At 39.0% G+C, this 16,734-nt stretch overlaps 2 protein-coding genes across 11 annotated transcripts in view; one reads left to right on the forward strand and one right to left on the reverse strand.

The window, feature by feature from the left end:
• LOC307027590 (lysyl oxidase homolog 1-like) overlaps positions 1-16,734 on the forward strand; it is a 238,128-nt gene that overhangs the window by 178,361 nt on the left and 43,033 nt on the right. For 4 of the 9 annotated variants that reach the window (XM_079662516.1, XM_079662515.1, XM_079662519.1 and 1 more), the window contains one exon: positions 16,596-16,645. The exons of the other annotated variants lie outside the window; for them this stretch is intronic. In XM_079662516.1, coding sequence (XP_079518642.1) covers positions 16,596-16,645 — 50 coding nt within the window. The remainder of the gene's footprint in view (positions 1-16,595; positions 16,646-16,734) is intronic. 9 annotated transcript variants of the gene reach the window in all.
• Positions 706-10,795, reverse strand: LOC307028631 (uncharacterized protein). Of its 2 annotated transcripts, none has more exons than XM_079663828.1 (8): positions 10,544-10,795; positions 10,052-10,112; positions 8,427-8,493; positions 8,112-8,185; positions 3,733-4,762; positions 2,725-2,877; positions 2,444-2,533; positions 706-1,779 (listed from the first exon to the last, which is right to left on the reverse strand). In XM_079663828.1, the coding sequence occupies exons 5-8, from the start codon at positions 4,744-4,746 to the stop codon at positions 1,471-1,473; spliced, it is 1,566 nt and encodes a 521-aa protein (XP_079519954.1). In that variant the 5' UTR covers positions 4,747-4,762; positions 8,112-8,185; positions 8,427-8,493; positions 10,052-10,112; positions 10,544-10,795; the 3' UTR covers positions 706-1,470. The 2 variants fall into 2 exon arrangements, with proteins under 2 accessions (XP_079519954.1, XP_079519953.1); XM_079663827.1 differs by having other exon boundaries at positions 5,466-8,185; positions 10,544-10,794.

The raw sequence follows: 16,734 nt of genomic DNA on the forward strand, positions 1-16,734 counted from the left end.
AAGAAAGACCTTTTTCCAGCAGCACATGATTGATATGTTGGTTAGTTGTTTAGAACTTGACAGCCAACGCGTGATGAGAGGCACAGTAGAGGTCATGTCTATAATCGGGCGGTAGCCAACAATATGATTTTTGCGTGAAGGCTTTACAAGCTTTGCACTTTCATGACCTGCCTACTCAGGCTAGGTCACAATACAATGGCCAAAACATGTCAAATGTCATCAGTATACCGTACGTGACATGTTGGGCATTCAACCTCCTCACACACAAAACACAGCCTACACACGTGACTGAAATGAATGATTGGCCACTATTTGCTGGGGCAAGCACCCGTCCTTATGGACAAAACGTTCCCACAATTTAATGCCAAACATGTTTTTTCCATCCTCAAAACCATTTACTACATCAGGCATTTGTTCCCAGAGGACCGGAGAAGGAGGACTGTGTTATCTCTCCCACATTCTTTCAATATCAGTTGCCCTCCACAACTTATTCAAAGTTATGCAGTGTTTTGCCTGTTTAACATAGATAATCCATCACAGTGAACATTATTCTCAAATCAAAGTTTGAGTATTGTTCCACTTTTTATCAAAGCTTAATTAGTGCCATGAAGCAGAAAAGCGCTTCCTCTTAAAATATTTAATACAAAGTTCAATCAGCACCTGCGGGGGAGCGTAACTGAGTACATGTACACTGAAAAAAAGAACACATTGGATTTACTCAATTCAATTGTGGACATTTGTTGCACACAAATAATTTGCTTTGGCAGCAACCTATAGAATTGTTTTAAATCAACACAAACGATTTATGTCCAATCAACGCAATTACTTTGTGTTGATTCAAAGTTATTGAAATGTGTTTCAATAAAGTAAATTAAACACTTTCATCATTTTACTCCAACCCATGTTGATCACTTTATTCAAACACAATTCAATCCCTTTTATTCCAACACTATTTGATCACATAACTCTAGCAATATTTGTTATTTTAATATTCCCATGTCTATTACATGTTTTCAGAATTGTAATTTTTTTTGTTATACATTATATTTATAAATATAATTTTATGTAAATATGAAACAGATTTTAAAAGTAAACATAACCCACTTTTTTTGCATTGAAAACGATTAGAAAGTTTTGTTTCAAGACCTTTATTCAAGAACCTGGTGATTAAATAATCACTCAAGTCTTTCCAAAACTAATCTCCAATTTGAGAAGTACAAATATTAAAAAGGACCTTACATATCGTTTAGCAATTTCGTTACAACAACAACAACGTAAACAAAAAAACAATATATATATATATATAAATAAAGCATCCCCTGCTTTTTATAAGGCATCAATAACTGCGATGGTGGGAGAACCAGCCACACCACTCAGTCCAGGAATGTATACTCTGCATCTCAACTACAAGAACAGTGTAGGAACAGCGAGCCGTGAACATGGACAGTGAACATGGACAGTGAGCTCTCTTCACTCGTGCATTTTCCTCTTCAAGTTTTGGGCCTTTCTTGAAAGGTCAGATGCATCCACCTCCATTATAAGCTTCTGAATAACTTCTAAGGTGTTGCGGAGCTTCAACGGGTAATTCATGTTTAGGGCATACATGAGTCCAAACAGCATTACAGCTGCAAGAGCCACATTCTCCAGATCCTGAAGCACCACCACACCCTCGAGGATAACTCCGACATCAGAATAGTCACTGCTGGGAGTCTCTCTGGCAACATAGATCCCCACTGTTGTTTCTTCTACCTCACGTAGTGTGTTGGCCTCAGTCATGTCCTGGTGGAAGATAAATTATTTCTTTAAGGATAAGATTTTTTTTACTCGGACCTCATTAAGACACAATTTGCTTATTTGACTCTACTGTGGCACTACACTAATTAGCACAATGCTTGCGAAGAAGAATACCTGGTTTGTTTTCACCTGTGGGTTTCACCAGCCTGGCTATCAGATTGTAGGTTGTACATTAAATTGAGTGAATGGTAATTATTATTGGTAATATATATATCAGCGACTTTAAAAAGAGGAGAAGGTTGGAGAGAATAAACAGGTGAAATGAAATGACACCAAATGCTGGAGACTAATGAGCAAAGCATTAGGTACTACTCCTGATTCATAATTCATCCTATGTGATGTAATATAAGCCCTACAGGTGGAAGATACTGCAGCCTGAGGAGGATAGAGCTGTCCTTAAGACTATTGCATTAGTATTTGAATGTGTTTCTGGAATCAGAAGAACACAAATCATGATAGACCATGTTAATTCTAACAAAACCAATTATAATATCAATTTCAGGAAGACAGCTAAGTAACATGTCTGGTAATATGGTCTGGTATATCTGGTCAAATGAGGTTCTTTTAACTGAGGCTATTTTTCTTCTTAAAAACATGTTCAAACTAACTTCTTTTTTGTATGTGGCCTACTACTTTAGCACACACTCACCATGTACTCCTTCACCAGATCCTCAGGATCCTCATTGAGGTAGATGCAGAGTCCTTTAATGAGGCACTCCCTGTCAGCATCGATGTCTTCCTTAAGGATTAAAACAAAGAATATAGGGACATTTTAATCAAATTGAACCTATGGAGCGGTCACATTTTGGGATAATTTACCATTGTAATTGATTTTAGACTGACCTAATGCCAAAAAGGAAATATTATATATATACACACACACACACACACACATATCTACACATATACACACAGTTCAAAAGTTATTACCGTCATCATGGCAGCCATGTCTTTTAACTTCTTGCCCTGCTGCCCCGATTTTTTCGAGAACACCCTCAGCAGACTTGCGGAGTGTAGGTCAAGCTGTGACAGGAACCTTGACTGTAGAGCCATAGTTGTAATCCGCTTGAACTCTGCGTTAACCTGAAAAAAAAATGAAACCATTTTTTAACAACATGGCCCACTGACATACACACATTTGTTTCATTAAACTTACAGCTGCCAATCACATAACTGTATGCACTATGCATGTTTGCTCAGCATTTGATTTCGGCTATGGAATATTGGGTGTGAATGCTGAAAGCATTTTGCTCTACCGAGATGTAATCCAGCTCGACGCGATCTGATATATTTTAGACAAACTTATTTTTTTAGGCGGCTTTGATGTAGTGCTAACTTATACAATCATATTCGCCACAGTAGATACGAGATTTGGACCTAAAAATCGCCAATAATATGTTTGTGAATGTGTGACGAATCTGATGACAGAGGCAGACCACAACTGTTGTGTTCGGTAAACACAACATGTGGAAACCAGTTAGTCTGAAAACCAGTAGGGACATGACACCAGCAGTATGTGCTGTGTGTTTCTGTTCTCAAGGAGGTTTAATAAGAACTTGTGCTAAACAAAACTTGCAGTCATTTTAATTTATGACGTTATCACGGTATTTTTCCTTTTAACTCTAAGCCCAAATTCCTCGCTAAATAAATGTTCCTCCTCCTCAATCCTATTTTTTTCGGCCCCCGGGATGACGGACATCCTTAAACTCAAGCCCTACTCATCTGCTTCAATCATGTTCCCACTTTTTCAAATATTCCTACTACTTCACCTTCTTCTTACACATTTAAGCCAGCAATGCAGTGAAGCATCAGCTTTTCAACATCCAGCATTCATTTGCACCTACTTCTGAACAACATCGTAATGGGGCCAAGCTTTACTCTAACAGTTGCATATACCATCTACAGCACAAAAAGTTACACCATTATCTTTGTACTCACCTCCATTACACCAAAGAGAGCTGGCCATCTCTCTTGTACATCACTGGTCATGGGAACATCACTAATGACTTCTTGTCTTCTCAATGCAAATGTTTTCTCCATTTTAGCCTTAACTGTCTCTCTGTTATTACGCTTCTTGTAATCTGAAAGGAGTTCAACCCTCATCTTCTCCAAGGACTGGGCGCATTCTCCAAGTGGAAAGTCAGGGCAGTAGGCCACTTCACCCCTCTTTGGTTTCTTAACTTTAAAAGCAGGAGAACGTTTCCCTTCTGGTTTATGTTTCAAAGTATTTACACATACTTCAGGACATCCCACTTTCCGGAGATGTGTGCGGTAGTTGGACAACTTGTATTTGAGACTAGTCTTCCATCCCCCATAGCCAGAGGCTGAGCCTTTTTCTTGTAAACATGGATGCTTCATGACGAGCGCCTCTGCAACTTGGTCAAACTCCCTGTCCGTGGCGTAGACTTTGTGCTTAACTACCTCCTGAATCAACCCCTCTAGTATATCAGACTTGAGCTTTGAATCAGGGATCAACAGTGTCCCTTCTTCTCTGAGAACTCTGTGGGCCTTTTCAAGCTTAATCTCTGCATCATACGAAAAACGGGGAACATGGAACACACCTGGCCATGAAGACCGTGAAGAAGTGGACTCTGGAGATGTGAGAATCCCGGTGCTGTCGCCTAGAGAAGATGTGGTGTCATCAGGATGACTGGTTGGTGGAAAGGAGCAACTGTCCACACATTGATCTGCATCAGCATTGAGAGGTCTGCATGATGTGTATATGACCTTGACTGTAGCTTTGTCTTGTATTTCTCCCATGGAAGTTAAGTTCATAAATTCATCGCCAAAAAGCGTGTCCATGAACTGCAGCCGAAAGGGTTCCTTTACATTACACTGAGTCTTTATCTCATTCTCCAGTTCATTCACAGTTGAAGGCAGGCCAGCAGAAATCACCACCCTCTGACAGCTGTCAGCCCCTAGGATTACTCTGAGAACAGCTGATGTCATCATGGTCTTTCTTCACCGTCTGTTAGGAAAGAGAGTAAATAAACAATAAAAGGTTTAGAATTAGTTTTATTTCAAGTACATGGGGCTTGGTAGAAGAGTGAATGCTTGTCATCTTTTAAAAGGGTTCATTGTGAAGAACAATAACAATGTTATTGGACCAATGTATAGGGTTGGGTACTGTTCACATTTGAACCCATAGATATAAACAATAGATGGCTCACCCATGCTGCTGGCCAATGGAGACCGACGTTGCAACATGGCCGCCATCTTGCTGCAGTCAGCTCGCTCATTCATAACATTATGGTTTACTATTTAAATAACCATAGTTTGCTCAATTTTCAAACGGGTTGGTTTGTTATAAACATCAAAGATGTAGTTATGGTACTGCATACTTATAATTATGATTTTTTTTTCAACATGTCTTGTTGTCTCCTGTATCATAGCCATGCTAATAACGTTTATAATAAACCAAACCGTTTGTAAATCAGTCAAGATTTCAGCGAGTTAAGAGTATTTTTGTGCAGATCACTCACCTTACAACAGTAGCTGGTGACTGCAGCAAGATGGCGGCCGGTGAGCTACGCTGGAAAATCTCCCATGAGCCATCTATTGTTTATATATATATATATATATGTGTTTGAACCGATACCAGTACCCAACGGTACCTATTCTCTGTACTTTAGTCTGTACCTGCCCAAGCAGTGTTTAATTTGTTGCTTTACCTCAGACACAGATTGATCTCTTCAAGGTCACCATCCGCACACATCCAACCAGATAGGCGGCCAAGGGATACTCATCGACCAGTTCACAGACTTCCACAAGAGCAAGTTCTCGTGACGGAGATGGAGTCACCTCAAAGGCTCTGTAGTGCTCACTATACCATCCACACAGCAGTTTCAAGACAAAAAACACTCTCTGATGCAAAATGCATATTTGATGGATTTCCCCAAATTCGGGCAAGCCACCTTCCGACCCATGGACAACTACCATACCTGTCCTGTAGTTTATTCCCTTGCTCCAAACATTTTTTGCAAGGTGTATTTCAGATATGTCAGGATCTTTCTGTTTAAAAGCTTGAACTAGCTCCTCCTTCAAAACATCTAAGGGGACAGAAGATACATCTGAGACATCCAGCATTTGTTTATCAATACTTGGAGACGACAAGTGGTAGCCAATCATAAACTGATGTTTCACAGCCAGAGATAGGGGCACGTTTTTAAAGCAACTGGTGTGTTTGATTATGTTTTTAAAGAAACTGTGCTTTGCCTCAAACCTCATAGTCCAAAGTCCCACAAGAGGCCCAAAAAACCTTATTAGTTGTGGGTAATGTTCTATGTAGTGGTGTTTGGGACGCAGTCTATTGTTAGGAAAAACCTCTTGATACCTTTGTCTATGGTCTGAAATTTTGCTCTCAAGGTATGCAATAGACTCGTCGTTGTGAACTGGGGAAACCACAAGCTCAACAATCTGTTTTAGGTCCAACAAGACCTGCCATGCTGGATCATGCTCAGGAATCTTAGGCCCAATTATAAATGGGAGCAATCTTAACAAGCACCAGTTTTCATGGGCATTACCACCTATGGTTTTCCTGTGTGAGAGATTTTGTGGCAAAATATGAGGCTTATTTGTTTTGTCTGTCCACTTGTATGGGAAATGTAGAATGGAATTGTTAATATCTTCCAAAGTTATGTACTTCTTTGAGATTAGAAATGTTAGACAATGTGCTATTTCAACAGGCACAATGCCTTCAAAGAGATCGTGGGCAATGTCAGGAGGGTAGCCACTGATGACATTAAAATGAGAAAGCGCTTTAGTCAAAGGACAAGCTCTTTTAACTCCAAAACAGCTGCTGCCACTATCTAGGGCTGTTCTGACATGAGTGTCATGTATTTCTTTTGTTCTGAGGCTGAAAGTTCCTGCTCTAACCTCATTTGATGCAATGTCTGAAGCTGTTGCAGTACAAAAACGACAAAAATAGGTGCCTGAAAAATTCTCAACAAAACCCGCTAATCCATGAGCTCCTAAATTGTCTGCAGCAATAGTTTGAACTGTACCTTTGAGCGATGTTCCCAGTTGTGGGACAAAAATTCCATCAACTTCCAAAGACCTGAGATCACGTAGAAGTGGCTCTAAAACCTTGTCATAGCCATAGGTCTTAACATTGTCTGTTTTGCACAAAATAGCTAAGTAAATGGAGGACAAAGAGGAATGAGACCCTGGGGGTAGGTTACTCAGCACCCAGTACACAGCACAAAGTTTGTGGGTTTTACGGGAGGTGCCAAGAGGGTTACAGACCTCAAAGTCATCAACATACAAACCAATAGATACCCTTAACTCTTGACCTGACAATAAACTGTTTTGCTTACAATGCAGACCATCCCTGAAACACTTGTACACAATTTCTTTTGCTGTCTCTGTTTCCCTTTGCGTTTTGTGACTACAAACTAACTTGTCCACAATATCTTTCCTATTCAACAGCACCTGTAGAGATTCAAGAATGGGGACATACTGGAAGGTTTTCTTCTCTTTAGCATCCAAAATACATTCAACTGGTTCAACAATATTAAAGTTTGCCTTGTAATACTGCTTACGTTGATATGTAGAACTCAAAGGACCACCCTTCTCTATGGCTTTATTTATAGGATTCCCAGTGCACAGAGAAGTGGTTATTTCCTCTATGATAGCTCTGTCAACCTGGAGTTTGTGCTTCTGAAAAATATCAACTAGAACGCCATCAGTGTGGGAACTCGAGAGAGAGCTAGTTAAGTTGTGAAGCTCTAGCAAAAAATCATTGATTGCTGTGCTTGGTACATGGGTTAAATGTTCCAACTTTAACAAAGCTGCTGCAAAAGTTTGTTCAATTACATTTGGAAGGTCATTCGGGGCATAAACACTGCAATCTGGTTGTGCATCAGAGTATGCCTCACCTATTTCATCATCTGAAGTATTTTGCGCAGATTCCAGAGAAACAAAGGTGGTTGATGTCACAATTTCTGGTTTAAAATCTGTAATTGAATAATAAGTATGTTTTCTGCTCCAGTGGGATTTAAATGTTCCGTAGATATTTGTTTGAAAGTTGCAATCTAAAAACATGCAAGTTACAACCTCATTTTTGTTAAGGTGTGCATTAATGTGAGCCCAGTAATACCTTTCCGAGACAAGATCCTTACAAGGACATAACTGGCACCTAAATATACAGCTCTTGGATTGATGACTGGTTTTAGTCACATGAAATCTATTCAAATGAATTAAAAGCGCATTCCACGTTTTAAAAGTGCAGGGGCAGCTTACATATACACAAGGAAAACGATTATTATTCCCATAATATCTATGTTTCACTCGATAATGTTTTAATATTTGGGACCTACTTGGTAAAACTGAGGGGCAGGCCTTACAACGCCACATTCACAGCAACATTCTGGCAAACTTGCAGCACCATTCACTGCAAAAGACAAATGGAAACAAAGAAGGATTAATGTCTAATGAGAAAATTCTGACAAAAATGTAAGACAAGCTGTCAAAATGAAATAACAAACATCAATCAATAATAAAATGGGGAAGGTCTAAGTAACAGTAGTGACACAACTGTTTATAAAAAGCATTTCAAAAAGTATGACACATCACACAATGGCCAATCACACCGAGTGGGACAGGGTTAAACCAAAATACAATTGTATTCTCACCACATCAATTTGAGCCCACAGTAAAAGCGCCGACTCCAGACACGCACAGAGTTCGCGTTTCAATCTGCTGCAACAAAGAGCAACACAAAAAACACTTATACAATGCAAAACAGTATTTCTATAGACAGAAATTGTAAATACTCTACACATACGGGAAGTAGGGGTTCTGGAGGTGCTGCAGCACCCCCTGTTGGTGAATGGTGTACATTTTTTAATGGTTACTATTATGTTCATGTTACTGTTGAAATCTCTCCCCACTTTTGGCCTCACCCCCTAAGTAAAATGACTTCCCACGGCTATGACTCTACAGGTCAACAGATTATGTTATTTTGAGGGATGATGCCAATCTTTTTTATAGCAGATCAACAAATAGCCAATATACATGTCTGCATCTGAAAATGTAAATGACACCATTGCTCCCTTCAATGTACATGTATATATACGGCTGGGTACCTACCGAAATAATCTGGTACCAAGTAGTATCGACTTCTCAAGTCAAAGGATACCTATCCTTATCATAATAATCACTGCTACATGGGGCACTGGGAAAGTCAGATGATGTCAGTCTGCATAATAATTAACCATGTGCTGCATAATAATTAGCCATGTGCTTCTGGTAACTAGAGCATATAGCCTGTCTGTATCACCTAGAATGACTCACAAACATATATGCCCTAAAGCTGATGCACCGGACTGCTAACCATGCTAAGCCGTTAGCCCTTAAGTAGCCGTTAGCCCCGTTAGTACCTGTTAACTGTGTTCGTTATTCTCCCGACCAGGGGAGAAGCTTTAAAATAGGAGACTAAATGGAGTCTCTGTGAAAGTTCAATTGGGTACTTTAATTTAAAAAGGCGCGGGTTGGTCACAAGCATGATATTGTTCAGTCAGACAAACAGCTGTGATCTGGCTCTCCTCGATAGGGAAGAGAAGAGAATAGATCTCTCCTCCGGTGCTGTTTATATATCCTCTGCTGGCTCCTCCCCGCCAGCCGGCTCACCTCGTCTCCAATGTCCGTTATTGCATTTAAACAGAGGATAGGTTCTTTTCACATTCAATATATGCTTAACACGCCGTTTCTCCTCATATTCTCTTTCATCACTTTTCATTTAACACATTCTAAACGCTGTAATCAATACTCTAAACAATACTTCTCGGCTCGTTTGGTTTCCGGTCATTCCGGATGTTGTCACATGCTACTCTCGTCTGTAAACAATAATGTATTCAAATAAACTGTACCTTCATTTAATATTCAGCATGGTAGTACCTCGACATCTATAGTTGTAGTGTTAAATCAGTAGGCTTCGGTTTGCACCACTCCATATCATTTCGCTACTAAATTCACCTCTTTAGGAAATCGTATATTAGCCACATGCTAAATGCTAACCGGAGATGAAGGATTTTCAGAATAAAAGCTTAACTGCTTGTGCACAAGAATTTCTGGTTTTTCAGTATAAAAGAGCATTAAAACTGACGGCATGTTTAAACTACATTTCCCCATTAAAACATTGATTTTAATTTCTAACATACCCCAATCAGGTTTTAAGGGTAGCCTACTGGTATCATAATTCTGATAAACGATACCCACACTTCTAATCCTGTTATTTACAGATAAAATACATACTCACCACAGAACTTGAGCCACAGCAGAGGCACTACGGTCGTCTGACGGCAATCTACAGCAGCAATCTGCAGCAGCAACAACAGCATTGACATTAAAAAAGTATTGCCGTTTTTCCCTTGCTAAAATTTAGCATAACTTTGGAGCGTGGCTTGGTTAAAAAGTGAGCGCCCCAGCCTCTTAATTAAAAGACAGTAATGTAAACTCGTACTGCTCGTTGACCAAAGCTTTCGTTTGAAAGCTAACGTTAATCCTAATGCGACGTTAGCTAACAATGGCTAAATTAACAGATAGCATTAAGTAACTACGAACCAACACCTTGCGGCGGGCCCCACCCGCCATTTTCACAGAGGAAACGTAGCACATGGTAATTCAACTGCACGAGAGCAAATAACTTCATGACAGTTCATTAACTTATGTTGGTGACTTTCAATGCATTATATTACATATAGTTACGCATTAACTAATATTCCAATGTATTCCAACCATCCATACTTACCGATCCAAGCTGGGTAATGGCGGGACAGAGCTGCCTTCCTTGCTGCTGTCTTCTTCCACAAAGAAATGCATTGCGCGATTTCGCGGGGTATATTGCGGTGGAATTGATACATTTATTTGATTGACTCATTTTATCCCAACATGACCTAAACAAGTTCATGTACTCTCTCCACATAAAATGTAGATTCTACTCAATACTATTACATTTTGCTTCGGAACATGAGGCAATTGTATAACATTCACACAATAGGCTTGGATAAATCCAACAGATGGCCAGTCCCCCTTTTTTCAGTGTACTGTACTCAAGTACTGTACTTAAGTACAAGTGTGAGGTACTTTGCACTACATTTCTACCGCATGTACCTTTTGATCTCATGCTCCACAACACGGCAGAGGGAAACATTGCACATATTTCAATCAATGTTTATTTATATAGCCCAATATCACAAATGTTACATTTGTCTCAGTGGACTTCACAATTTGTACAGAATATCAGTATGACAATACCACACTCTTTCTTATATATTAGTATGTTTACAATTATTGTAACTTGTTTAAAGGTGACCTATCATGCAAAATGTACTTGTGTACGTCTTTTATACATGAATATGTGTCCCCGGTGTTCCAGGGAACTCACCAAGTGTCAGAAAACACAACCCTCTCTATTTTCCTCCATACCCAAATCTCTTAAAAAGGGGCTGCAAAGGATCTGATACAGACTGATCCAGATTTGAACACTTCTCTGACGTCACAGAAGTGGCGCTACGGCTATAGGGCCAACTCCACCAATCAGGAGGAGACAGCCACGGACATTGCCGTTCCAAAGCGCTGGAGACGCTGTAGTACATATGCCAGGCCTGTAGATGGTGCTGTTCTCACAGAATCAGCCCATGCAAAGACAGTGTTAAATTGAGCGAAATGAGGAATGGCTAAAATGCATGATCTGTTTGGAATTTTGAAAAATAAAAGGTATAAATATGCCTTATATAGGTATGGTCCTACACTATATTATTCAAATATAGCATGATAGGTCCACTTTAATTATTGTTTTATCCTGGCTTACACTTACAGAATACATTACTCCCAGGACCATTATAAGACAGTTGCATAGAAATATACAAATATCCGAGCATGCGTCAAGGAGTTCAAACGACTTACTCTGTGATAAAACTCTTTGTGAAGATATAACACATTATTCATCCATCCCATTTCACTGGACACACTAATTAAAATCAGGCCAAACTTACTACACCAATGTAAAATACATTTTTAGAAGTGTACTTTTGGCATCATGACATTACATTGTTTTATGAGAAAGCTTCCATTTTTTCGTTTTAAAATGTAAAGTGAAGTTTCTTTGCACGACAAGCCATTAACATCCGTAAAGCAAAAGCATAATGTATCCTGACAGAGCATTGAAGTTGATTAACTGAATCAGCTGTCTTTGAGAACCTCTTAAGACCTGGAATGCACATGCAATTGTTTTATTGAACCTCCAAACATATGGCTGTAAAAAGGTAATCTGTTTCTGCGATAGACTATTGTATAGTTCATAATAGTATTCAAGTTACAACTGAAATGTGTACACGTAGCACACAACACACCAAAAAACAAAACATTTATATAGTGTTATTGTATATCAAAGTGGTCACACGAGACACATGTCAAAACACATGCAGTTGTTTAAATGAAGGTGTGAACTGCAGTATATTAGAACTGTCCACTTGTGAATATTAACATTAAGCAAAAGTTAATGTTAATATTCAGAGTATCACCAAGTGTCTCTCGCTCTCTTTTTTTACAGCCTGTTCCTGCTGTTCATGGGCCATGTGATTTACTTGTGTCTTCACATGTTCTAACTTTGTATTATTACTTGGGCATGGCATATATTCCCTTCTGCATTTTATTTCCTCCAAGTGTTTGTGGCATGAACAGTTGAAACATGACATGGCTTGTTGATGGAGTTCAAGATAACTTAAAGGCAGCAGAGTGTTTGTAATTTGTGATGGAGGTAACATGATCAATTGCATCTACTAAATAGCTGTTTGACATACAGGTCTCAGGAGACATATGACTTAACAATGTAGAACAATTGAATACAAAGCATTGAAAACCCCACTCTGCTGGAATGTTCCTTTACGGCACATGTGTCAAACTCAAGGCCCTTGGTGGATTTCATTTCGTCCTGCAGGATCATTTCTAATTACTATTAGATCTGGCCCTCCGGTATATTGCACGCACACCTTCACTCAATCCTGAGGGTCTCCTCAGCTCAGAGCCTGACCCCAAACATTGATGACCTTGAACCCAAGATGAGATGTCAAGTATCTGGCTTGAACAAGCATCACAGAGCAGCACACTGAGTTTACATGGATGTTTCCTTCTGCACTTTGTTTCTTGAGACAACAGGGCATGCTGGTTTGTTCTTTGAGGGGAATTGTTTTTTTGAAGCTGTTGAAAAATGTAATCATAGAAAATGACTCCGGAGAAGCTGCAGATAGAGCCATAAGAAATGAATGCAACTGATTAATTAATGTTCCATTTTTTTATTTTGGCTCACTGTGTATTTGAGTTTGACACCCCTTTACAGCCTGACCTTCACTTTGAAGCTATGGATCGCATCAGTTGTGAATGAGTAATTTTGCCTGAAGCAGAAATCGAACAAGATAACAATGAAATACAAATAATTAAAGAGATATCTTTCATAGTTGCCAGATTCTTACACAAATACATTATTCATATTGTAGATGCCCTAGGAACACACATGTAACTTATTCAGATTTTCTCGGACAATATCCGGGCATGTGTGCCTAAAGGCAAAGAATATGTATGCTCATGTGATTTACGTCACGCCTGTCAAGAGAAACATCAGTGTGGATACATGTAAACCATGTCTCATTGAAATGGAACCTTTAATATTCCAAAGATGGAGTGCCTACTGAAATATTAAACTATAATTTAAGGAAAAGTAGAAATATGGCACCTTCTAGGCATAAAAGCAATTTTATTCATAAAGAAATTAGTTTTTCCTTTTTCTTCCTGGGGCTACAGCAATATATAAGAGTGTGTTATTGCCTGGTAAGGACCAACAAGTACATGTACATGTAAGAGGGCATTCCTTAAATAGAAGAAAAATAGAAGCTAATTTAGAAAGTACCCAAATGTTAAGTTTATTGCCATAAAACCTGAGCTTATGGCAATTCTTTATAGCATTATCAACACAAGAAAATTGTTAACAGTAAAACAAATTAAACTCTCACATTATTTACTGAGGATTAGCAGAAGCTATACTTTTTAAATTAAATGAGCCCTGAGCCACATTGCATATTTGTGTATAAACTCATTTTTGTAATCTGCTGCCGTGTTGTAAACAGCTACCATGTAGACCTATTTAAATTGTATATAATCAATATGTTTAAAAGTGTTCTCTTGTCATGTTTTCCCATTGAGAATAATGACAGCAGTTTCCCTTTAACAAACAAAGATAGCAAGCTGGGGACGACAGTGGAGCAACCAGCAGCTAATGCTAAAGAGCCGTATATGTTTCTTTCAGAATCTGCTAGAGACTGAAAACAGGGCTAAAAGGATGTGGGGCAAAATAATCCTGCATCCTACAGTATTTGGCAACGTGTGGAAACTACATTGTATGAGATCCTCCTCTTCGTCTAACACAAGAATTGTTGTGGTGGTTGTTGTATTTTATTTTGAATTAAGCCGCAGCTTATTTTAGGCTGCTTTGGATGAGTGGGCTGTCATTGCATGAGGAATCACTTTCGTTATCGCTTTTTGTGGTTGACCTGGTGAAGGCAAAAAAGAGGGTTTTGTTCTTTGTTTGTATAATCTGTAATTAATAGGCTGACTGTAATACTTATTGTCATGTGTAAATAGAACATATATATTCTGTCTTGATGTCAAGGTATGAATGAAGAGAATGCTTTCAAGCACAAAGATATTAAGTGGAAATGATACAAACCAGTAATGGAGACACTGACGAAGCACTCCTCAGAACTGGCTCGTTTGAAATTGAAAATGTATTTAAAGTTGAGTTAAATTTCAGGGTCAAGGTCAGTTTCTGCTGGCTCCGGTACCTTTCCTAGCAAACAGCAAGGGGCAAATTACGCCGGTTTACTTCATAAGCTATGACACGTTCTGTATTTTGTCTGTGCTGGGTTTTTCGTTTTGATTGTAAATAATTTTAAAATAATTTCATCGACTTAGAATCTGCAACACAAGATGCCTCCTTATCTAAAATAAATATGAATCAGGGTAAATGTCACTTCAGATCATATGCCACTTACTGCAGAATAATGGGGATTACATTAACCAGTTCAGTGCCATTCCGTGATATTACCAAATAAACAAAAGCATTACTGTTTCCTTCACAAATGTTTCAGAAAGGTTTTTCTCATACATTAAAATGCTGATATTTCACTTTATTTAGTCCTTTCTAAGTTACAGTTAAAATGGAATCGGTGTATTTAGAAGCAGTCAATAATCTGTTGTGTTTAACTCAGATTTTTGGTTTTCTACAATCAAAAAGGAGTGTGAAATATATCACATTCAAACCAGTCTAATATGAAGGACTAATTGATCAAAACATTGTTATAATTACAATAATTGTGGTGATCTGGGCTCATTACCCCCCTTCTGGATGCGGGAACTTGTCCAATTGAGTGGGTGCTGACAGAGCCAGGCTTTGCCTTTCCAGACTTCTAATTTCTTGGTGCCACATGTACATCATTTGTCTTTGACAGAAATCCATTTTGAATGGAAGGCTTTCATTAAGTCATCCAATAATGAGCCTGTTTGTCAAGTACAAATGCCAGGGTGCTTTGGGAAGTCATTAAAGGGGACATTTTCCATGAGGCGTTAATATGCAGCTCTGTACATTCAATACTCAAAAATAGGAAAATCCAATATCGTTCTCCCGAAGAGTATTACCTGAAATTAAGAAATGGTAGGATATTTGCAGATTGTTAGTAATAGTATTTTTCTGCAATGCAAGCAATTCCCAGTTGTTTTACTTTTACATTCTTACTTACATCTAGCAGATGCTTTTTTTCTTTTTTGTCTCACCTCAGTTAGTTACAAGTTTTACATTTTTAATTGACCCCCCCCCCAGGTCTACTCCCATGTAAACAGTCAATTTGCACTGTGATGGGTTTCTACCCCATCTGATCAATACACCGTTCCCAGCAGGGTCTCTGACTCTGTCTGTCAGCAGGTCATCCTGTAGCAGTGATAACACAGCTTCGTTTTTCTCTCTGTGTAGTGGGAAGGCCACACGCCAAAGAAGTAATTAGCCTGTTTGACAGTTAAATGTACGAAGTGAATTTGTTGAAGACAAGTCCTGCTGATGGAGGCTTTGTAAGAGTCCTAACCTCCTGCTGCATGAAGACAACAATACTTAAAAAGCTTGAAGAAATGCCCCACTTGCATTCACTGACAGAACATTCCACTACCTCCCTTTACGTCAGTATCACATGATGTCCTTTGAATCGCGTCACTGTCTTTATCATTTGCTGCTTTCTATAAAACTAGAAAGGTATACTAGAATAGTGCAGATAATGATGTACAACTATATATTAGTTTCCCAACATCCACACAACCACACCCTTGGGCAGGTGAAGAGTTTGTGCAACAGTCTCCACTGCATCATGGGTCGATGTAATATATTAGGCCTCTGAAACACAGGGGAGACAGCAAGCCCAGACGTGATGTGCATGCAGTGGAAGTTTGCAACAGAGAATGTCCTGAATTATTTAATACCAAACAAGGTCTGAGCGTGCACTGAGGATAACAGTTCATTTAGGTAATGCATGGTGAGAGCACTGTCACATTTTCCCCTGGATACATTTTTACCACAACCAAAGGATGAAAATAAAAAGCCAAATCGTCTACTCTTGTCAAGTGTAAGAAAGAGGTGTTTATTTAAATGTAGCAATATCAGATTTTAAACATTGATGGCCACATGTTTTAACGAGTGGGGGTTCATTTGATCAACCACATCATGATGAATGATGCATATAACTTATATGTATTTGACTTTCTAGATGGAAGAAAGGGCTGTTCCTGGAAAGGTCTCCCTCGCCTCCAGCCTCAGGTGGAGTACAGGGTCCCGTATGTGTGTGAGACTGGCTGAAAAAGCTATAGTGCTATTCCTGTGCCATTTACGTCTAGCAGGGCATCCCT

The sequence above is a fragment of the Notothenia rossii genome, assembly GCF_949606895.1.
Source record: "Notothenia rossii genome assembly, chromosome: 2".
Taxonomy (NCBI): Eukaryota; Metazoa; Chordata; class Actinopteri; order Perciformes; family Nototheniidae; genus Notothenia; species Notothenia rossii.

Coding starts and splice junctions, on each gene's coding strand:
- LOC307028631 (XM_079663828.1), bottom strand. CDS start 4,746: ATGATGACATCAGCTGTTCTCAGAGTAATCCTAGGGGCTGACAGCTGT. Junction 2,878..3,732: donor CTCTCTTTGGTGTAATGGAG/GTGAGTACAAAG, acceptor TTTTTTTTTCAG/GTTAACGCAGAGTTCAAGCG. Junction 2,534..2,724: donor ACATGGCTGCCATGATGACG/GTAATAACTTTT, acceptor TTAATCCTTAAG/GAAGACATCGATGCTGACAG.